The sequence below is a fragment of the Gossypium hirsutum genome, chromosome A10 (genome assembly GCF_007990345.1).
Source record: "Gossypium hirsutum isolate 1008001.06 chromosome A10, Gossypium_hirsutum_v2.1, whole genome shotgun sequence".
In the NCBI taxonomy this organism is placed as follows: domain Eukaryota; kingdom Viridiplantae; phylum Streptophyta; class Magnoliopsida; order Malvales; family Malvaceae; genus Gossypium; species Gossypium hirsutum.
In genome coordinates this window covers 5,339,486-5,362,869 of record NC_053433.1, presented here as the reverse complement: position 1 = coordinate 5,362,869, position 23,384 = coordinate 5,339,486, and the positions used below count along the sequence as shown (strand labels likewise).

Below are 23,384 nucleotides of genomic sequence, written 5' to 3'. Positions count from 1 at the left end.
TATCTCCTCAGTGGACGGATTAGATCCTCTTGAATAATCATCAACGAGAAGTAAAAAATGCGCCAAAACTTTGAAACCATGCCGCTTAAAAGCAATCCTATCGGCCAATTTTCATCGTTCCACAACTTAACAGCCGTCGATAACCCATCAAATCTACGGTTCATATTGCTCCATTTAAAATATTTCCTAATTACTGATTCCCGCCTTCCCCCAAATCCCCCTTTTTATATATCCGCTTCAATTGCTCCTATTGAAAATATTTTCTTTCAAATTTTCTTCAGCTTTCTCGCAATCCAAACACCCTTATTTTCTCATCACATTGTTTAACAAATGGCTCGTACTAAGCAAACTGCGAGGAAATCAACCGGCGGCAAGGCCCCACGTAAGCAACTAGCCACGAAGGCTGCTCGGAAGTCAGCTCCGGCGACCGGAGGAGTGAAGAAGCCTCACCGTTTCAGGCCAGGAACTGTGGCTCTCAGGGAAATCAGGAAGTACCAGAAGAGCACCGAGCTCTTGATCAGAAAGCTTCCATTCCAGAGGCTTGTGAGAGAAATCGCTCAAGATTTCAAGACCGATTTAAGGTTTCAAAGCAGCGCTGTCGCCGCTCTTCAAGAAGCTGCCGAGGCTTATCTCGTCGGGCTGTTTGAAGATACTAATCTATGTGCTATTCATGCTAAGAGGGTTACCATCATGCCTAAAGATATCCAGCTTGCCAGGAGGATCAGAGGCGAGAGAGCTTAGGTTAGTTTGTTTTAGTTGACTAATGCCTAGAATAAGAGATATATGCTTGTGTTCGTTTGGTTGTATTATCTTTCTCTGCAAGTGTTAGATTTAAATCGATCGAATTTTAATGGATGCTGTATAGTTTCTTGATGTTTTCAAGAAATTTGGTTAATGAAACGGGAACAATTTCTTCATATTTTAAGGTTCACTTTATGAGAGTTGCTTTATATTCCAATTATTGTAAACATTGCCTCAAATTCCACCATTTATTTTATTGTAAATTGTTGAAGACAAGAAAATATGAAGATAATTATGTGGAGTATATACAAATTTGAATCGAACAGGGATGAGTACACACATTCCACCATGATCATAACCACAAGGTCTTGGTGTAACCAAGATTTGTGTGAAGTTATTTATGCCATCCTAACTGCCATTGGAGATAAATAAGGAGATAATTATGGGGGGATTAACTTGCGTTATTATGGGAGTTTTAATGTCCCATCTTTTTTCATAATTTTCTGGCTGTCTTTCAACAAATCAATTAAATTATTTATTGGATAAAATCTAATTTACCATTTACAAGTATGAATAAATGCAATCCAACAATTATCCCAATTGTTATAAATTGCTTTCCCAAAATTACTATATTAAGCCAAGAACTCAACAAGACATTCAAATACAATTATATAAGGTATTCAAGATCACTCAATGTCAGGTAATTTTGTTTATCTACATACTGGGGGCGTACGGAGTTGGTATCTGTTTGCGGTGGTGCGAGACCAGTCCAGAGAGTGAATTGTTGGGTTTAATCATAACTTGAATGATTGCTCAATTTTTTATGCAGAGCTCTAGAATATATGGGATGGTTTAATTTTGTTACAAAAAAAGAGAGCATGATAAGATTTTGATTCAAATAGATTATTTAGAAGTGGATAAAGCTATTCAAAAAGGTTACTCCAGGTCCTCGAATTCAGTTTTGCTTTGGCAAATTTAACAAATGTTACAAAGCATAAATCATTGAACGATACCAGAGAGTGTAATCAAACTGTTAATCTCATAACTGAAATGTCTTCTGTAGGGAAGAAAAGTATGTAGGTGGTCGAAGATGTGCTTAAGTAGCTAATCAACGCTGTTGAACAAAACAAGTCTTCAGGTGTTTTTTGTTCATATTAGTTTGATACAGTATTCTTATGTCATTTTCCACCAAAAAAACAATCATATAAGGATCTTATCAGCTGCCTATTTATGGACCCTTTTCAAGTGATTATTTAACCGGTTTAGTACATATTTATCATCATCACGAAAGCCCAATCTTACCTTCATAATTATCCTGAAATAATCTAATTCAGTTATTTGGTCGGTGTTTGAATTTAGCTCAATCAAAAGTTGGTCAGTGATTTTTTAAAATTTTAGTTATTAATTAATTCAGTTCAAAATTGAGTAATTAACCGAATTGAATAATATATATTTATATATAAATTTTTATATTAACAAGGTATTTCTTAAACTTATTTTTTATATTAATCAAAATAAATAATATACTGTATATCATATATTTTTCGAACTATTAAAAAAATAAACATTAACAATATATTTTTTATATTTTAAATTTATTTTAATTAAAAGATAAAACATATAAATTTTGGTTAACCAATCGAATTAATTAAAATATTTAGATTCGATTAATGTATTTAAAATTTTTTTAATTCAGTTAACGATTAAGCATTTTACATTTTAGATAATTTCATTAATGATAATTTAATTTAATTAATAATTAAACTGAGCATTTGAAGATCCTCCCTGTGAGAATTCCAAAACAGTTTTTATACCATATCTCTGGTTTTTCCCCCCCTAATGTACGTGTAGAATTCCTTTATTGTAGGATTGAGTCAAATTAATCTCATTAAATATAATTCCTATATTATTAAAAAATTAAATTAAAATTTAATAAAGTTAATATTTATTATTTAAAAATACAGTTTTATAGACTTAATTTTTTGAAAGCTTAGCCTTGTAAATGGAATATCTTACTCGAAATTAAACTGGAAAAGAAAAATATATATATATGATTTTCAAACATAAATGTTAACACCATTACAATTTTTACAATTTAATGTTATTTGATTTATTTAATAATATAAAAATTAAAATCATCAATTTAATAATAAAAAGACTAATTTACTGTTTTTATTTGTTTAGAAATTTTAATAAATAGCTTACTTAAAAGACATTAAGCTGTTTATCACCCAATGCATCTTTCCGGAACGATTTGTTGGATATGGTAAGGTTTGATGGGTGAAGTCATCCCTTGAAATCAAAGTGGTTATGGCTTCCCGAAAAGTAGGGCTGTAGAAGACAGGGAAAAGTGATCTAAATGATATTAAGAACTAATGGGATCACAATTATATATGATTATTGTCAATGAAAGGGCCCTCGACGCTGGTGGTGGTGGTGGTCTGATTTTGCAAGCGATGTTATGCTCCTCATGCACAATCACGAGATCCCCTTTAACGATACCTTCCTTTCATTTCACCATTTTTGATTCTCTCTTCCCGTGGTTGCGGGTTGCCAATGGCTCAGCTACCCCTTTAACAACTCTTTGATGGTGGGAAATGGGGCCTACTGCACCTAACTTGACCCCCCCCTCCATCATATATCCCTTGACATTCAGACCCTCAGCTACCAAACAAAATCCCATCATACATGGGTGACCTTATCGACACGTTCCTTTGTCGATAATAACTTCGCCATGCTCCACCAAATGCTCTACGACCCTAAATGGAAGGCAGGGCAGATCAGAAAAAGACTGTAAAATTTTCCTACTTTCCATATGACCCTTATCTATGTCCTGTCCCATGCAGCTGCACATTGCTCTGCCACGCATATGACTTCACGTGCCTCTGCTGCTGCACATTGCCAACATAATGCACCAATTTCCATAACACAACACCGGCCTCTGTTTGGGAACCAAATGTTAATTTGATTAACAACAACACTATAATTTAATTATGATCGTCTTTTCTTTACTAATTTCATTAAGTTTTATATTATATTACTTATTATCGTTAAAAATAACATATTTTGCTGAACTCAACTTCTATATGAGTCCAACTGATACCATGATAGACCAAAGTACAACCATGTGTCCTCTATTTTCATACAGACCATAGATCTCACTTGTTCAGGCATTAAAGGACATCTCTAAACTCTTTCTAAAGCTGATACAGAAAATCTGAATGATGCACCCACACTAAAAAATAGATAAACAGCGTAATCCATTTGAACCTACTAAGGTACTATCGATTTGAACATTAACCTAAAATAATAAGTAGACCATGTTAAAGCACTAAAAGAGAGCATGCGAGAATCAAATAGCAGAATTTAAAACATTCATATGTTTTTCAGTATTCAAACATAAACAAATTCAGACACAATCACTTTTACAGTCACTCAAATTTAAAATTTAGTCCAAAGTCCACAAAAAAAACACATAAAAAAAGGGTACATACTAAGAACCTCTGAAAGCAGTGCAGGCAAGGCTTATGCATGCATATAGCTTGGTTTTTACTTCAACTTCACAACAGATTTTGACCAAATTCCTGAGAGAAGTAAAAAGAAAAAAAAAAAAACAAAGGTATAAATAAATCAACATTTTGTTCAATAAAGACAAAATCATTTTTATAACACAAACTAATAAAGCAGCTGCCAGAGGGGTTGTGAAAAACTCACTAACATGTTGCTTTATTTACAAACACTAGTTATTATGGAAAGTTCGTTCAGAAAACACCCTCCGCCATGGCAGGGAAATCATCAAAGTTCCAAAGATCCATCGGGTTTCCACCATCCTGTGTTGCATCTCCATTGAGGAAGGCATCAATAGTGGCGTCCCAGTTTCCTTCAATAAATGGTGGCATTTGGAAGTATTTCATCTGGTTGTCCAAAGCCAACAGCTCGTCCGACAAGGTCTTTGCGGAGTTCTCTTCAGCATGCATAAGATTGTCAGAACTTGGTTTCAGCTTCTTGCTAGGGTTAGCATCCTCAAGAAACTCTTCACCCACTACAGAAGCTTCAAGAATGGATGATATTTCAGGAGTTCTGGCACCCTGTTCTCCCCAGCCATAGTCGGAACAATTGATGGAGTTACTTCCCTGGTCCGAATTGAAGTACAAGGGGGCATTATCTGATTGATTAAATCCAGCATCTATAGACGTAGGAACAGGGTCCACATATGCAAACTGATTGACCAGTGGCTTCTCTTCTACGAAACCCATGGTATCGAAGTATTCCTGCTCAGGCTGGCTCAAGTAATTGTAATTCTGGTTGAGATTTAGCTGAACAGGGCTCAAATTCGACTTGGAAAGTGGTTTCTGAGAATTTGTCTTGACCGCACACTTTGGAGAGGTACGCGGAGTCTCGTTAGGGAAGTTCACCTTCGCTTTCTTACCACGAATTCTCCGCGCCTCAGCATCATAAGCTCTCGCAGCTTCTTCAGCAGTATTGAAAGTTCCTAACCAGACCCTAACCCCTTTCCTTGGGTCACGGATCTCAGCAGCCCATTTACCCCATGGGCGCTGCCGGATTCCACGATACTGGTTCTTCCTCTTTCTTTTCGCACATTTCTCAGCTTGACCATTGAATTGCATGGATTTTTCAGAGTTCGAACCTTCAATGATAGAACAAAAAGAAGATTTTAATATCATACAGATACAAGAACCATAAATAAACATTACTCATCCATGAAAAACTACAAATCACAACATAACTGTCACAAGGAAATATAATTTAGGACCTTTAACTGCAAGAAAATCATGAGACAGGCCTTTTTAGTGACTACATCCCAGAAATTATTAATCCGGGCATCGATTCTCAAATTATATTTCGTCCATACCAATTAAAAAATAAAAATAAAAGAACTTTGATCTCTCCTTTTGAAGATAGAAAACATATCTCCTTCATATCAAGATCTCAAACAACATTTGACAAAAGGAAAGAAGTACAAATACAAAGAAACCATACAGATCGGTCACAATGAAACAATTAAAAGTTAATTTAAATAGAAATTTTACTAATTAATATTGAATAAAAGTTTATTTTTAAAAGATTTATAGGTAAACAACAGAAAAGTTCAATTTCAATATAAATATATTTTTAATAAACAGAAAAAATATAAGATTTCAAAGTTAATTTTAACAATATTCAAAGAACAAAAACCCAGAATTACAAAATTAGGTGATATGTGCTTATAGAAAATCTCATTATTATTACAGATCTTCATTTACTCAAGTTGAAGAAGCTTTAAATTGCTAAAGCTTCATGATAAAACTTCTACTAGTATCTTTTTCATGTAATTTTTCGGCTTAAAACCAAAAATCTTAAAGGGCTAAAGGAAAAATATTTGACTTTCTAAAGTAGAGAAAGCAAAGAAATACGGCAAGGAAAAAAAAGAGAATTAAAAAGGAAAAGCTTATATATATATATAAATGTATAACCAGAGAAACATCTAGAAAAAGCTGGAAAATAAAGAACAATTATAAAAAATAAAAAGATTTAACAAAATTTCAACTGAAAATACTAGCCAAAGTATTCAAGAAGCCTAATTCTATTTTATCAAATAACCAAATAAACAAGGAAAATTCTACAAGAAGTCAACAACTGTTGAGCAATATAACAAAAAAAAATGTCACCAGCAATTAATCAATGATCTAACCCAATTAAACCTTCAAAATTATTACAGGAACAATAAAAATGAAAGATTAGCAATGAAGGAAAAGGTTTATTTCTACCAAGAAAAAAAAAAGTAACACAAAATAACAAAAGTAGAAAAATCAAGAGAGGAAATCATTATTTACCATGAGATACAGCAGAAGCAGGTTTCTTTGTAGCGTTAAAAGCAAAGGGCTTTACATCAGCCAAAACATCATCAACATCATAATCATCTATATCAGATTCTTCATCTTTGAACTCCTGAAAGTCAGTCTCGAAATCATCGCCCAAGTCGATCACGGGCTTCGAGTATCTCTTACCCGACCCCTTCTTCAACCCGGATTTTTTCAGATCGGGCCACAAGAAATCGGCCGTCAATCGTCGCGACCGCGACGGCGGTATGAAATCGGAGATAATAGCACCTCCACACATGGTGGTACAAAGAGAAAAAAGAAGTTCAGCACAAAAATTTTCAGAGAATTGAGCTTGAAATGACGATAAATTGCTACGAACAAGTAAACGATTCCTTTTATCTTTTGGGTTGTTGGGTAGTGAAATAAATGGGTTGGTTTTTAGGAGAATTAGCGGGGCTAATAATGTGTATTTATATTTCTTGCGGAGGAAATAATGGAACCCCTCATTTTACTTTTTCACCCTTGCTCCACTAATGAAATTACCCATTTTTGTTTTTCTTTTTAAATTTTATTAATTTTTAACAAAATATTATTTGTGCTGAATTAAAAATGAGTGAAAATTAATTATTTTAAAAATAATTTTTAAATTAAGTCATTACTTGATTAATTTATTATATTTAAATTTATATTATTCACACATAAAAATATGAAATACCAACATGTATATATACGATTGATGTTTATTGTAACTATGTATATTCTAGAATATTGTACTTTCCATATTAATGATAATTAAAGAAATCCATTTATTTTGATATAATTATAATTTATTTTTTCAAAATCAAATAAATCATTATTTTATAGCCTTGATTATTTATAATAATAATAATATTACTTTTAAGAAATAGTGTTTGTGAAGAATCAAAATAACTCCGACTTAAATAGTGAGAGCTAATTGTAATGATAAATTTTAATAGAAAAAAAAAGAGAAGCAAATATATTTTGTAATGATAAGATTAAAAGACTCTTTTAATTCGTTGATGAGACAAATCTTTTTGCTTGTGTATGACATGTGAAGTTGTTTTGCAATTGCAGTAACATTGTCTTTTCTCTATAAATGTATTATACAAGTCAAGTAAGATTACATTTTGAACTATTTATTAAAGATTGAGTAGATTAATTTCTATAGTTTTTTTATAAAATTAATTTTAAAAAAATTAATTAATTATGTAAATAATTTATTCTTTGATAAAATACATAAATAACTTAAAATTTACAATAAAAGTTAATGGAGCCAAAATGTTTAGCGCCGCTAACATGCCACGTCAACAGTCGAGATAAAAAATTAATTTTTTAATGGAGTTATATAAAATGGCATCACCTGTATAAATATTAGAAAAATACTATTTTTTGATAAAATGGGGGCTTTAAACAAATATAAATACTAATTAAATAATTTGGTGCCACCAAATTCTAAGGCACCTTTTGTCCTTTTTCTGGTTTTTTAAATTTTTTTTCTTTTTTTCTTTATTATTATTTTTTAATTTGTTTTAACAAAAAAAAACTAAAAATCCCAATTCAATCAATCTTTTAGCCTTAATTCAACCGGTTTGTATCGATTCCCAACCCATTCGACCGATCTAATCTAGTTCAAACAACACTATAAATAAGTAGGTATTTGATTTATGAAAAAACATTTTATACATAGAGGGGAGTAAGATAAATTTTAAAAATTAGGGATAAAATTAAAAAAATTGTGTTAAACTGACTTAAATTGAATTATTAATTTCTTGGAAGGACCAAAAGCTGTAAATTTTCATTTAGTTAAAACTTAAAAGAGACAAAATACAGCTGTTCAATTCAAGAGGGCCTAAAAATGCATTAATAACATCTAATTAAGGGGACACTCATTTAGGATGTAAACTGTATGAAACTTAAACAAAATTAAAAATTGTAACGTATTTTAAATACTAATTCTTTAATATATATATACACAATTTTATTGTAGATTTTGATTATATATATTCTATTTATTACGCATTTCACATGAGCATGACACTAAAAATTGAATTAATATAATGATTTTTTTAGATGTCCAACTTATATATTTTAGTTTTTTATTTATTTTTTTGTCTCTTTTAATTTTTAATTTGTATTTTTTGTCAAATTATCTCAAGATAAATGAAAATTTTAACTTTAATGACATGGCATAGACACGGATTTCCACATAAATGACACGTTAGCATTTAATTAATTTTTTAAAATGGTTTTATAAGTTGTTTGATTTTTTAATTTTAAAAATTAATTAAATACTGATATGTCATTTACATGACAATGTACGTGTATACACTATTAACAAAATAAAAGAAAAAAGATTAAGTTTTCCATTCATTTTAAGGTGATTTAACAAAAAAATACGACGTGGAATTTAAAAACTGAAAAAAGCAAAAAACTATATGGAGGGGTAAAATGACATTTTTTATAAAATTGAAGGGCAAAGGAATTATTAAACCAAATAGAATAAACTATTGTTTTATAAAGCACCCGAGGCTGGTGTTTGCCTAATGCAGGAGGAGCGTGTACGTTTCTTCAACAGATTTGACCCATTATCTTATTCACTTCACGAGTTTTTCCACGCACCCTTCAACAATTCAATCCCTTCTTCATTGATTTTGCACATGGATGTGTTGTTTAATAAATAGATACATCAAGGTGAAAATAGAAATTTAACATCTAATTACAACCATCATTTTCTTCTTTTCTATCGACATCCAAAAATTGAATTCCCATTATTTCAACTAAAAATTGTTCATCTATTTATCTCACACATATAAAGAATTGAAATTTATTATGAAAATAGATACAAACCCATTTTTTATAAAAATTATTTTGCAACTATTTTTTTTTTAGTTTCGCTGTAAGTTTTTGTTTGGATTATTTAATTAAAACGATTATAATTTGATTGTTGAATTATTTAAAAGTTTTTATTTAAATTATTAAATTATTAAATTATTTATATATTTTTATTAAAGTTAAAGTTTCATTGGTAAGTAGGGGCAAAATTGGGGGCTGGTAGGCCCCGACCTCCCAGAATAGTAGGCCTTTAAAATTTTTAAAATTTTAAATTAATAATGATAAAATTATATTTTAATCCTCCTAAAAATATAAAAAATTGATTTAATCTTTTAAAAATTATAAATATATAGGCTATTAAAATGATGAAATTGTATTTTTGCTATTGTAAAAATTACAATTTAATTTCAGCCCCTAAAAAATTTTTGGTTTCTCCATTGCTAGTGACCTCCAAGCAATGATTCGATGATCAGTATGGTGGATAAGTACCCATCGATGAGTAGAAGAACATATTTTAAATTCAAGTCGATCTGAAGGTTAGTGTCAAATATTAGAGAAAAAAACTGTTTGAATTTTGGTTTATAGATTCTTACGTTTAAAGATGTTTCATAAAAAAAAATTGAATTATAGAAAAAAGGAGTAAGATACCTTTCAATTGGTACAAATAGTGCGAATAACGAGAGCCATATATTATCGATTTTAACAGCCTAATGACTTAAATAAAAAACTTTAGAATAATTTAATGACTAAATTATAATTTTTTTTAAAATTAAAAATCAAAATCAAAATTTACTTATAATTTAATAACTACCTGTGTAAATTACAATTTATGTTGCTTTTTAATTCCATAATCATAAATTTTAAAAAATAAAAGCATATCATAAAATCAAATAAATAATTTATTTGTAAAAATTGGTTCTAAAATTACACCAATTTTAATTTATACTTTATATAACAGAGGATGTAATAAAGAGTAATGGTTATGTTGTTGTGGCCTCTTCTCTCTTTTTATGGTCACATTGTAAGTGATTCGCGTTCGATACTGGCTTCAACTCAAATCTCTCTCAATTTTCATCACAGTTACGCTAAATCGTGATTTTGATGTGTTATTACATAAAGGCTCCACTCTCGACATCTACACGCGGTACATGACACCTGTCATTTTTTCAGTCGTTTGATTTGCTAATGGTTTGATCGCAGTTTTACTTTGACTTCAAGGGTTCGTGGCTTGGTGTGTATGGCCTTTGTGCTTTTATTATACTTTGCTTTGATGATATATGAAAAATGCACGTGGCACTCTGGAAATATGCTACCTGCCCACCTCAACCCCTGTCTGCAACTTTACTTACCTTTTGTTTTTTTTTTTGTTGTGTTTCCAGTGCACATAAATCAACAAATTTCAATAGAGCTTCCTCCTTATTATTATATGCCCAATTTTAATTATATTGATTTCTCACTTCTAGATCAATCCTTGTAACTTTAGAAAACAACTGTTAGAATTTAGTTTTAACCTTTTTCGGAGACGGAGAGATAATACTTCCGTCATTTCAGCTGAGTTTCACGAAACAAATATCTTAAAATAAAAGTGAATGTTTGATTGAAGAATAATTTTTTTTCAAAGTGAATCGGGTTCATAGGTCTTATTTTATTATCTTACATCAATTTGAAATATTTTTTAATAGAGTCAAGTGAGATGAAATTTAAATTAAATTGAATTGAATAAAATTATTTGAATTAAATTAAAAAGACAAACATGTTAAATAAAAATATTATTACATTATAACTAATTCCATGCACATAAATTAATTAGCTTAAAATTATAAATTTTTCTATATATTTTTTAGAATTTTTATAAATATTTTGAATTATTTTGTAATTTTATTGAGAGAGACCAAATTGCTTACTTTCAAAGTTGATAAGGATCAAAATAGTATTTACACCAATTTTTTATTCGAATTGTGAAATTCAACTCGACTCAAACTCGAAACTTGAATCAAGTTATTCAAATTGACTCAATTAACTCGAAATTAGAATTTTTTTCTCGATTCGAATCGAATTTTGCTCACCCATATCTTGATGAGCTAGAAGGTTTTACTCATTCTCTAGCAAATGAGTGATTGTCTCATATTTAATCTGATTCATTACTTTAATTTGTGATATGAGATTCCAGACTTATTGAGAGGTTCTCAAAGCACAGAAGAAGAAAGGATCTAATTTTCTTTAATTTTTATTTTTCTTAAGTTGTTCGAAAACGTATATTATTTTTACTTTATAACTCTTTTTATTAATAAGAGGATGCGAATTTACATTTTAAAAAAAAATTGTTCTGAATTATTTAATATTTTTATATCATCCTAATTTATCGCATTTTCAGGGGAACTAAAATTTGGGTTTATTATATATTCAAAAATAAAATTATCTTTTTCTTATAAAAGCTTGTAACGTGCTTGGTTTTAGGATTTTAAGGGAAAGAAACGTGATACGGGAAAATTGTACTCAGAGTTTTCTCTTTTCAATATTTGATTTAGTTTTATTTTGTTAAGAAATTAAAATTACAATTATTAAAAATTTAATAACGTTGAAATTAGGTATTTAGAATATAAATTAAATTAATAAAATTTGAAATTAATAATAACACATATAAGTAAAGAATGAAAATAAAAATTAGTTTAAATTGTAAATAAAAGAAAAATTAATTGACTGAGTATATTAAATTAAAAATATAAAATGCACTCTAAATATTTATATATTATTGTCATTTTTCTTGAGTTAGTATTGAGATTAAAAGTTTAGTCGAAGTGATAAAGAAAATGTTTTATAGAGGCTGGTGGCGTGGATTCAAATATTAGTATTTGCAACTTTTTATTAGTTTTGACTGAAAAGGAAAATACAAACATCCCGTTATAATAATATAACTTGTTTTAAGATATGTAAGGAGATTGAGTTTATGTCGAGTTGACTCGTGACATTAATTCAGTCACGTACTTAAATAATAGTATAGATACATATATATAGGTTGAAAAATTCTCAAGTCTTTGTACTTTTTGTATATATAGAATTTAGTCCCTTTATTTTTATTTTCAAAAATTTAGTCCCTCTATTTTTTTGGGTTTAAAATTTTAAGTCTATTTGTTAAAATCGTTAAATTTATTCTATTAAAATCTTTTGTGTGACATTTTGAAATAGTAGAAATACTCACTTGATAGTCATATAACAAAATACATGACATTGCAATAGACGGAATTTAACAGAAGATTTTCAACAGTATTTACATTTGGACCTAAATTTTTAAATTCAAAAAATAAAAGAAATAAATTTTAAATATATGAAAAGTATAAGAACTTGAAGCATACTTTAATCTTATACATTTAGACCTATTTTGACTCTTGGGTTTTTTGGATGAACTAATCTCCCTTGCTTCGTTTTGACTTCCTCCATATTGTATCACCGCATTAATATGGATAATTATAACCACAATAAACCGTTATAAAACATGTTCGAACTGAAATCGAAATACATTTGGATCTAAATCAAAATAAATTTAAATAAAATTTATTTAAACTAAAATAATACTGATAAAATTTAAATCAAAATTCAAAATTTTCGGTAACCAACCTTTGTTAAGCACTTAAGCCTAAGCACATAAGTCAACAGGTGAAAAAGGAAAACATTGACTCCAAACATATAATATAACCACATGTTTCCCAAACTCATGTGATCATATTCTTCCATCCACTACCAACCCCAGATTCTTCCATTAATGGCCTCAATTTATTTATTATTATTTTTGATATATTTCTTTTTATATAAATGTAACATCACGATTTTTAATTTTTATTTTTTGATATAATATTTAGAACTACTCATAGTCCCTCTTCAACCTGTAAATAAGAGAATAATATGCTTCAATGCACTTGAACTCATGTCCTCTTATACTAACAATAATACCAATATAAACTGAGGGGTTATGAATAGTTGTAGATATTATTAAATTTTTTTTAAGCAATTGTATTTTATTTAATATTTTCCATTTAAAACAACCTTGATTTTTTTATAAAGAGCTTGTAATTATAATTACAAAGAATAAAATCTATGTAATATAAAACAAATATTACATTGTACTATCAGAATAATAATCAAAATATATCTAGATATAAATCAAAATAAATCTTATTTGCACATTATAAAATTTAAAAATTTATTTATTGTTAAAGACGAATTTAGTTAATAATTTAACTATTTAGCATTTTGATAAAAAAGTTTTTGAGGAGATAAAACACTCATTTTAGATATTATTTTGTAAAAAAAAATATTTAACTGATATTCAAATTTGTTAATATTATGATATCTCTTACTTTTAAGTACCGCTTCAACGAACATCTACCGAGCAATCAAAAGGTAGACCTATGCAAAGCTTGTATTACACCATATAGTTGTCCTTTTTTTTTGTTGTTGTTGTTGAAATTATCGATTACCTATAACAATGATTAATTCTTTTGTTAGAAGTCCCATCTTAAAAAGAAAATGATTGATCATTCATTCTCATAAACCAAAATCGAACCCTCCAGTACATGATTAACGGACAAAGTTAACAACTATCTCGCCATTTATATTCAAATAGTTGGTCCATGTTTAACCCATTTCACTTCTAACATGTGCTGCATACTAGGAATACGTACGGATGGTCATAATTTAGATATATGTGTGGTGTAATGTTCCTAGACTGCATTACACCACACATATAAGCAAACTACGGGGAAACTTCCCACCAAATTTACCGCGGGGGACCAACGTGAATTGAGCAGAATAATTGTGAAAAAAAAAAGTGGAAAAAGGTAAAAAAGAGGAGATGCATGCATCAGAATATACAAATTGAAATAAAACGACAAATCCAATTGATAAGTTTGAATATAAAATTCTATAAAGGAAAGAAAGAAAAGCAAAGGGACCCGCTGGCTGGCTAACGACAAGCTCTTGAGTTTGGCCCTATGCGACCATTTTCAAATTATTGCCATTATAATTGTTTATATTTGAACATCAGCGTCTACAAACCGTCCTTCTTTTATGGACTCAATTTTATTTTTATAATACTCGCAAATAAGTTCGATGTAATTTCGTTTTTAATCCCTCTCCAAAAATCATTTATTCAATTTGGACTAGTTTTTTTTTTTAAATTCTTAACCTTTAATACAAAATTTTTAGCTTTGTCGTCCATATTTAATAGTGTTGTCAAAGATGGAAGGTCCAAAGTTCGACTCTCATCTTGCGTAAATCATGTACAAATTGCCACTAAGTTTATCTTGACTTAATTCAAGAGGTAGATCGTAATAGAGGCTAAGAGGAGCCTTCCCCTTAACAAAATTTTGAAAATTTTTACTATGTTTTTTTAAATTTTAATTATATCCTCACAGAACTTAGTCTTAAAATGATAAAATCTGCCACTGCTTAAATCCCACGTTTAGATTCTTGATATATTCAAATTATTAAATTATTGTGTTATGTAATGCTTAATTTCGATTATAATTTAAGTAAAAATAGTAGGACTACATCTTGAAAAAAAAATATAGTATTTGAAATAAATATCTATTTTAGATTAGGATTTAACAGATTTATTCCTTCTAAATTTATGTTAATAAAATAATAAATTTTTTAGATCGACCTAAGCTATGATTATAATAAAATAATGGTTATTTAATTTCGGCAATTTGGAGATAATTAAATGATGATAATTAAATAATGCTTTCCTTTCCCCGCAATTGTTCACAATTATTGGTCGCCTCCAATTACCTGTGATACGCCCCGGCCTCGGTGATGAGAGTCGAGTCGTTGATGTACCCGATCGTGAATTGGAGTAATATCAAGGTTTGTCGAAGATAGGTTAAGAAAGAAGGGATAAAGGCTCAAATTTAGTTCAAAAGGGGTTATGAAGTGTATTGAGGATGATAGGTGAATGAAAACCAAGTATTCAAGTTGAACCAACACAATATAAGTGTGTTAACCCGGGGCTTATACGAATACTTAGGAAAGGTTAAATGTTGTATGGATGGAAAACGAATAAAATGGAACCTTGACCCACTATCAAAGATGATAGGAACCTCGGTATAACTTGAACACCACACTTTGGATGCAAAGTGATAAGTTCGGATAAGAAGAATGGGTTGACGCCACAAGGGTTACTTGATAAGTCAAACGAGTCTTTGGAGAACAATGAGAGTTGTAAACAATCTCACAAAATGTAAAAACATTAATTCCAGGTTCTTCTCCCCTTACAATGAAATTTAACACATATTTATAGGCAAAACAAAAGGGTAGCCGAATGGGTAAAATTGGAAGCCAAATTCGGCCATGGTGCTTCCTCAATTTGTTCCTTAAATTATGCATGATGTTGGCCAAATGCTTCCTTAAATTCTTCCATGAATTATGCATGATGTTGGTCAAATGCTTCCTCAAATTCTTCCATGAATTATGCATGATGTTGGCCAAATGCTTCCTCAAATTCTTCCATGAATTATGCATGATGTTGGTCAAATGCTTCCTCAAATTCTTCCATGAATTATGCATGATGTTGGTCAAATGCTTCCTTAATTTGTTCCACAAATTATGCATGATGTTGTCTACCTCTTCTTTGTCGTCCATGTACATTGTCCTAGCAAATTCAACAAATTTACTTAGCTTAAATCTCACACATTAATTCGGCTGAACCAAGAAATATTTAACTAAGACTCAAATTAAACTTAACAGCAACTAAGACAATTTAATTAATTATTTCAAAAAAAAATGAATAAGCTAAAAACGAGCTTGTTAAAAATTAAGCTGGAAGAGCTTGAAGTAAAGTGCACGGTTTGCTCATCTTGTTGGTCCATGAGTTTTCAAGTAGACTGGCCACGGATTCACCCCAAACCCGATCAACCAAAGCTGAAATTGTGTCTTTAAACTTCTTAGCCCTAGCTCTGGTAATAGGTCCTTTAGGCAGCTCGAGGGAAACATCATTCGCATTTGATAACTCATGGGGCCCGATTGCATCATTCCCTCCCTCTTCGAGGCGATTTGTCCCCAAATCGCTACCTGCATCAAAGGGAGATAAATCAGCCACATTAAAGCTTGCGCTAATATTGTAATCACCTGGGAGATCAAGCTTGTAAGAGTTCTCATTAATTCGTTCCAACACTTGAAAGGGTCCGTCTCCTCTTGGCAACAGCTTTGACCTTCGTTGGGCCGGGAACCTTTCCTTCCTCATGTGAACCCAAACCCAATCTCCGGGTTCAAACACTATTTGCTTCCTTCTTTTGTTTGCAGCTCGCATATATTGTTCGGTTCGCACTTCAATGTTGGTTCTCACCTTTTGATGAAGTTGCTTCACATAATCGGCTTTTCGTTTTGCATCGGTATGAACAAGCTGATCACAGGGCAAAGGAAGCAAATCTAATGGAGTTAGAGGATTGAATCCACACACAACCTCAAATGGTGAATGTTTAGTAGCAGAATGGACGGATCTATTGTAAGCGAATTCCACATGCGGTAAACATTCCTCCCACGCTTTGAGATTCTTTCGAATAATTGCTCGTAATAAGGTTGATAGCACGCGATTCAGAACCTCCGTTTGTCCATCCGTTTGGGGATGACAGGTTGTTGAAAACAACAGTTTCGTTCCTAGCTTTCCCCATAGAGACCTCCAAAAATGACTTAGGAACTTTGCGTCTCGATTGGATACGATGGTTTTTGGAATTCCGTGAAGTCGTACAACCTCCCTAAAGAACAAATTAGCAATATGAACGGCATCGTCAGTTTTAGAACAAGCTATAAAATGTGACATTTTGGAGAATCTATCTACAACAACAAAAATTGAATCCTTCCCCGTTTTAGTCCTTGGAAGTCCTAGGATAAAATCCATAGAAAGATCGACCCATGGTGCGTCAGGTATGGGCAACGGTTTGTAGAGCCCATGTGGATTAATCTTGGACTTGGCCTTCTTGCAAGTTATGCAGTGACTACAAATTTGTTCAACTTCTTTTCTCATTCCAGGCCAAAAGAAATGTTCTTGGAGGGTTGAAAACGTCTTAGCCACCCCAAAATGGCCCATGAGTCCACCACCATGTGCCTCGATCACCAACAATTTCCGTATTGAACTTTGCGGAATACAAAGCTTACCTTCGCGAAAAAGAAATCCATCAAACCTGTAAAACTTATCAACAGCTTTGTTTTCACAAGATTTATAAATATCACCAAAATTAACATCATCATTATACAATTCCTTCAAAAAGGCAAATCCGAGCAATTTTGAATCTAAATATGATAGCAAAGTATATCGTCGAGATAACGCGTCAGCCACAATGTTTTCCTTACCCTTTTTATATTTGATGATGTAAGGAAAAGATTCTAAATACTCTACCCATTTGGCGTGTCGTTTATTTAATTTTGCTTGTCCCTTGATATGCTTCAATGCCTCATGATCCGAGTGTATGACAAACTCTTTTGGCCATAAGTAGTGCTGCCAAGTCTCGAGAGCTCGAATTAGAGCATACATTTCTTTGTCATACGTCGGATAGTTGAGAACGGCTCCATTTAACTTCTCACTAAAGTATGCCACGGGCCTTCCATCTTGCATTAGAACGGCTCCAATTCTGACACCTGATGCATCACATTCAACTTCAAACATTTTAGCAAAATCAGGTAACACAAGTACCATATCAACAACTTTGACTTTGATGGCAACATGTACCATATCAACAACTTCGACATAGTGTTGAAGTTCCACCACGTTAGCTATGTCACGATTAAGGCCGGCTAAGAATCGAGCCATGGTTGCTTCACGATCTTCATCCACGTTTGCTCGAATCATGGCAATTTCCATTTCTTTGAAGTAGTCCTCCACACTTCGATTTCCTTGCGTAAGATTCTGTAATTTTTGATAAAGTTCACGATAATAGTAAGAGGGTATAAATCGCTTACGCATTACGGCTTTCATTTCGGTCCAAGATGAGATTGGCCGCTCCCCGTTCCTTCTTCGACTCGTTGTGAGTTGATCCCACCATACCATTGCGTAATCGGAGAACTCGATTGCCGCCAATTTCACCTTTTTGCTCTCCGAGTAGTTGTGACACTCGAAGATCACCTCTATTTTTCTCTCCCATTCTAGATAGGCTTCCGGATCAGATTTCCCATGAAAGGGAGGAATGGATAGTTTAATACCTTTTAAATCACCATCAACTTGGCCTCGATCTCTAGGACCCCTATTCCTTTGACCTCGTCGTCTTTCGTTTTGACCCAATGCTTGGTCACTTTCCTCCTCGCTTGGCTCGAAGGGATCATCCACAAAAGGTCTTGCTCGCCCCCGCTCCCTTCTCAGTCCTTGAGGGGTTCCTTCTCGTGTTGGCCCTCATTCCACTCGATCTAGCCTCTCATTGATGGATTCAAGCTCGTTACGGAGCATTCGTTGAAATTCTCTTAAGAGGGCTTGTTGGCCTAAATCGGGAACTCCTTCTCTTCCCACCACGTTTTGCTCGGTATCTTGAGACATGATTATATACTAAAAGAAGAAATGTTAAAAAAAATAATAATAATAACAGAAAATTAAATACCTCACCACAAAATTCTCACCAGTTCCTCACAAAGAAAATTTCACACAATTTGGCTTTTACTCCTCTCTAATGGTCTCACCAATCGCTCTTGCCTTTTACCACTCGATTTTCGCCTCTCGAAGTTCTCCGCAAACTAGATAGACAAATCAATACCGTTTGTCGTCGGCTTACAAAATTGAGTTGGCTTGGTGGGCAATGATGTCGGAAATGGTAGGCTATCAAACAAAACTTAAAATGAATTTCAATCACTTTTTTTTAATTCTGAATTTTTTTTTTGAATTTCTCTTTTTTTTTAATACCGAATACAAAAGAAGAAAGAAAAAATAATAAATTGGATAATTTTTTTTTGAAAACGTGAAAATTCACTCAAAGGGGTATAAAGGAGTGTAGATTATGATTCAAAAAAAATTGTTGAAGGGTTTCCAGACTTTTTTTTTACGGATCTTTCACGTTCTTTTCGTCCGCGCCTAGACCGTAGGAAAAATTTTCTTTTTTGATTTTTTTTACAAAACCATAATATCAAAGATGATGATTCTTACTCCGATTCGGCTAGCTCTGATACCAGATGATATGCCCCGGCCTCGGTGATGAGAGTCGAGTCGTTGATGTACCCGATCGTGAATTGGAGTAATATCAAGGTTTGTCAAAGATAGGTTAAGAAAGAAGGGATAAATGCTCAAATTTAGTTCAAAAGGGGTTATGAAGTGTATTGAGGATGATAGGTGAATGAAAACCAAGTATTCAAGTCGAACCAACACAATATAAGTGTGTTAACCCGAGGCTTATACGAATACTTAGGAAAGGTTAAATGTTGTATGGATGGAAAACGAATAAAATGGAACCTTGACCCACTATCAAAGATGATAGGAACTCGGTATAACTTGAATGCCACACTTTGGGATGCAAAGTGATAAGTTCAGATAAGAAGAATGGGTTGACGCCACAAGGGTTACTTGATAAGTCAAACGAGTCTTTGGAGAACAATGAGAGTTGTAAACAATCTCACAAAATGTAAAAACATTAATTCCAGGTTCTTCTCCCCTTACAATGAAATTTAACACATATTTATAGGCAAAACAAAAGGGTAGCCGAATGGGTAAAATTGGAAGCCAAATTCGGCCATGGTGCTTCCTCAATTTGTTCCTTAAATTATGCATGATGTTGGCCAAATGCTTCCTTAAATTCTTCCATGAATTATGCATGATGTTGGTCAGATGCTTCCTCAAATTCTTCCATGAATTATGCATGATGTTGGCCAAATGCTTCCTCAAATTCTTCCATGAATTATGCATGATGTTGGTCAAATGCTTCCTCAAATTCTTCCATGAATTATGCATGATGTTGGTCAAATGCTTCCTTAATTTGTTCCACAAATTATGCATGATGTTGTCCACCTCTTCTTTGCCGTCCATGTACATTGTCCTAGCAAATTCAACAAATTTACTTAGCTTAAATCTCACACATTAATTCGGCTGAACCAAGAAATATTTAACTAAGACTCAAATTAAACTTAACAGCAACTAAGACAATTTAATTAATTATTTCAAAAAAAAATGAATAAGCTAAAAACGAGCTTGTTAAAAATTAAGCTGGAAGAGCTTGAAGTAAAGTGCACGGTTTGCTCATCTTGTTGGTCCATGAGTTTTCAAGTAGACTGGCCACGGATTCACCCCAAACCCGATCAACCAAAGCTGAAATTGTGTCTTTAAACTTCTTAGCCCTAGCTCTGGTAATAGGTCCTTTAGGCAGCTCGAGGGAAACATCATTCGCATTTGATAACTCATGGGGCCCGATTGCATCAACCTGGGATTTCTCCTCCTTTTAAACCCTAAACCAAACTCAACCTTAATAATATCTCACTACATCACAAATTTTCCATTTCTTTGCTTCTCAACTGTAAACAACACACTTATACTTGTAGACTAATTCGATTTCGATTATCATTATTGCAAGGTTTTCATAAAAAATCAGTGATAAAATCGGTTAGGTCATCGGTTCGTCAGTTCAACTGATTCAATTAAATAAATCATTGAATTATATGACCCCTATTTTCAAATTTTTCAAGTTTTTATGTTTTGTTTCAAAATGACCCTTGATTATTTTCATATTATTTTTAGGCCCCGTGGGCTTGATTTAAGGTCCATAAATGTAATTTTATCTTGAATTATATGAGTTATGGAATGTTATTAGTTAATTTTGTATAATTGTTTCTTTTTAAAGTTAAATGTTCTATATTGTGTTGTTACACTCTGTAACCCTAATCTGACAACAAAGACGGGATAGGGGTGTTACAACCGCCTTTGCCCACAACCACCGATACCAATAACCCTTACTCCAAACTCCTCGATTTCCATATTATTCATCATTGCACTATCTAACTAGGAATTAGTTGTGGAGCTATTGACATAGCTTTCCATCTACTAGATCTCCAAGATCTCATCCTCACCCATATATCTTAATCATGCCCTCCATTAACTGTAGCCTTAAATGCAACAAACTTATTTTGGGCGATAACCTAAATACATTAATTCTCACACTTTTCTACCTCAGGTTGTAGTTTTTTGTCTAACCTGAACATGGTGCTTGTTAACAAAAAAAGGAAAAGTAGAATCTATCTAGGTATTTCATGGTTTCCCCGTATATTTTTTTATTTATAAGATTATTATTTTATCTATAAAAATATTATTTTAATAAATAAATTTTATGTTAGAATATGAGAAAAATATATATATTCATTTATTTAGAAATATTTTTATAAAATCTTATGTATTTTTAACGAAAATGAATTTTTAAATAATTTTTATTTTTAAAGTTTTTTTAATTTTTAAAAATCTAGACTAAATTGATAGAATGTGTAAAATTAAAGTTAGATTTGTTCAATATTTTAGATTTAGGACTAAATTGATAGAATTTATAATTATTAGAGGGCTAAATTTATTATTAATCAATAAAAAGGCCATCGTTAGCGATTTAATAGAAATGCAACCAAAATATTAAATTTTAATAATATTAGTGATTAAAATAAAAAAAATTAAATTTATATGACCAAAACTGAAAAATGAGTAAAATTTTTTGGCTTAAACAAGTGGGTTCACCCACCAACACAAATTGCATGCAATTAATTTTGTTTTAGAACCATGTTCTTATTCTTAATTAGGTTGAAACAAGTGGATTCACCCACCAACGCAAGTTGTTTAAATTCTTTATAATTAAGTGACTTAATCATAATTTCACATCAATCTTCAAAAAAAATCTTCAATTAACTTTTGTATTCTATATCAAGAATGCCGAGTTCTAGAAGATCAAAGAAATAGGTTAAAATTTATTAGTCCCTGTATTATGTGTAAATTATGAATTTAATACATGTATTTTAATTTAGTCATTTTAAGTTTATATATTTTTCAAATTTTAAAATTTTGGTCCTGATCAAATCGTAATTGACCAATGCATCAAGTTATGCTATTTCCAAAATCTCATACAATAAATATATTATCACATGTATAATGCTATATCAAATTGCATGCCATTTTTACATATTATCTACACACAAAAAAAAGCCAATTAATGAATTTAACAATCGTCATTTAATTCAAGAATAAAATTTCAAAATTTAAAATTTTAGAGACTATGAATGATCAAATTAGAGAACATAGAGTAAACCTACCACTTTACGTATAGTACAAGATTAATAGTGGAATTTACCCAAAAGGATTTAACTGAATTAGAGCTGAAATTTTAAAATTCAAAAAATAAAGGAACTAGAATTACCCAATTCAAAAAGAAGAAAGACACTAATTGACCAAATTAAAGTATAGAGACTAAATTCACACTTGTGCTAAAAAAATTGATAGAGAGTCTTGACCAAGAAAATAATATACGTATACAGGGGAGATTCTTTTACATTAGTGTTAAATTGAAGTAATTTTGTTCACATTTATAATTTTTTGTGTGCTTAATATATTAATAATATAACTAACATATTTTATATATCATTCTAACTATTTATTTTATGTAAAAAAATCGATTATTATTTTTGAATAATCTCATTATAAGTTCTGATCATATCTGCTCTTTTTGACACAATACCTAAAATTACCCATAGCCCCTCCTCAATCCATAAATAAGAGGATAATACGCTTTAGATCAATTCAAAATGTTAAATACATGAGAAGTACAATTGTTTGACAAATTCAATAGTTAGATAAAAATGTGTAAAATTGCTTTAATTTTACATTAGTGTAAGTAGACCTCTTCTTCTCTCTATATATCACTAATGAGATTTTAGTTTAATAAGCTTGCATTTTGTACAAATCACATATGTTATCTCTCTAGACTTATTCTAATTTAACTTGCACCTTGTATGGGTTATATCTAAATTAATTCTAGTTGC

The 23,384-nt window shown here is 31.3% G+C and overlaps 2 protein-coding genes across 5 annotated transcripts; one reads left to right on the top strand and one right to left on the bottom strand.

Moving 5' to 3' along the window:
• Window positions 1–121: 121 nt before the first annotated feature.
• On the top strand, window positions 122–917 carry LOC107897455 (histone H3.2). The gene has a single exon (XM_041079669.1). The coding sequence runs from the start codon at window positions 331–333 to the stop codon at window positions 739–741; it is 411 nt and encodes a 136-aa protein (XP_040935603.1). The 5' UTR covers window positions 122–330; the 3' UTR covers window positions 742–917.
• A 2,163-nt stretch (window positions 918–3,080) lies between these two features.
• On the bottom strand, window positions 3,081–7,068 carry LOC107897456 (ethylene-responsive transcription factor RAP2-12). 4 transcript variants are annotated; one of them, XR_005903700.1, is made up of 4 exons: window positions 6,576–7,068; window positions 4,456–5,389; window positions 4,236–4,325; window positions 3,081–3,682 (listed from the first exon to the last, which is right to left on the bottom strand). XR_005903700.1 is itself a non-coding variant. In XM_016822925.2 (3 exons), exons 1-2 carry the CDS (start codon window positions 6,859–6,861, stop codon window positions 4,503–4,505), a joined length of 1,173 nt encoding a protein of 390 aa, XP_016678414.2. In that variant the 5' UTR covers window positions 6,862–7,068; the 3' UTR covers window positions 4,099–4,325; window positions 4,456–4,502. The 4 variants fall into 4 exon arrangements, 2 of the variants coding, with proteins under 2 accessions (XP_016678414.2, XP_016678413.2); XR_005903699.1 differs by having other exon boundaries at window positions 4,460–5,389; XM_016822925.2 differs by lacking the exon at window positions 3,081–3,682 and having other exon boundaries at window positions 4,099–4,325.
• Between the last annotated feature and the right edge of the window lie 16,316 nt (window positions 7,069–23,384).

Bases quoted from the DNA above. Each gene is read 5' to 3' on its own strand.
- LOC107897455 (XM_041079669.1), top strand. From the start codon at position 331: ATGGCTCGTACTAAGCAAACTGCGAGGAAATCAACCGGCGGCAAGGCC.
- LOC107897456 (XM_016822925.2), bottom strand. From the start codon at position 6,861: ATGTGTGGAGGTGCTATTATCTCCGATTTCATACCGCCGTCGCGGTCG. The intron at 5,390-6,575 runs GTAAATAATGAT...CTATCATTGAAG, and splicing joins TGCTTCTGCTGTATCTCATG to GTTCGAACTCTGAAAAATCC.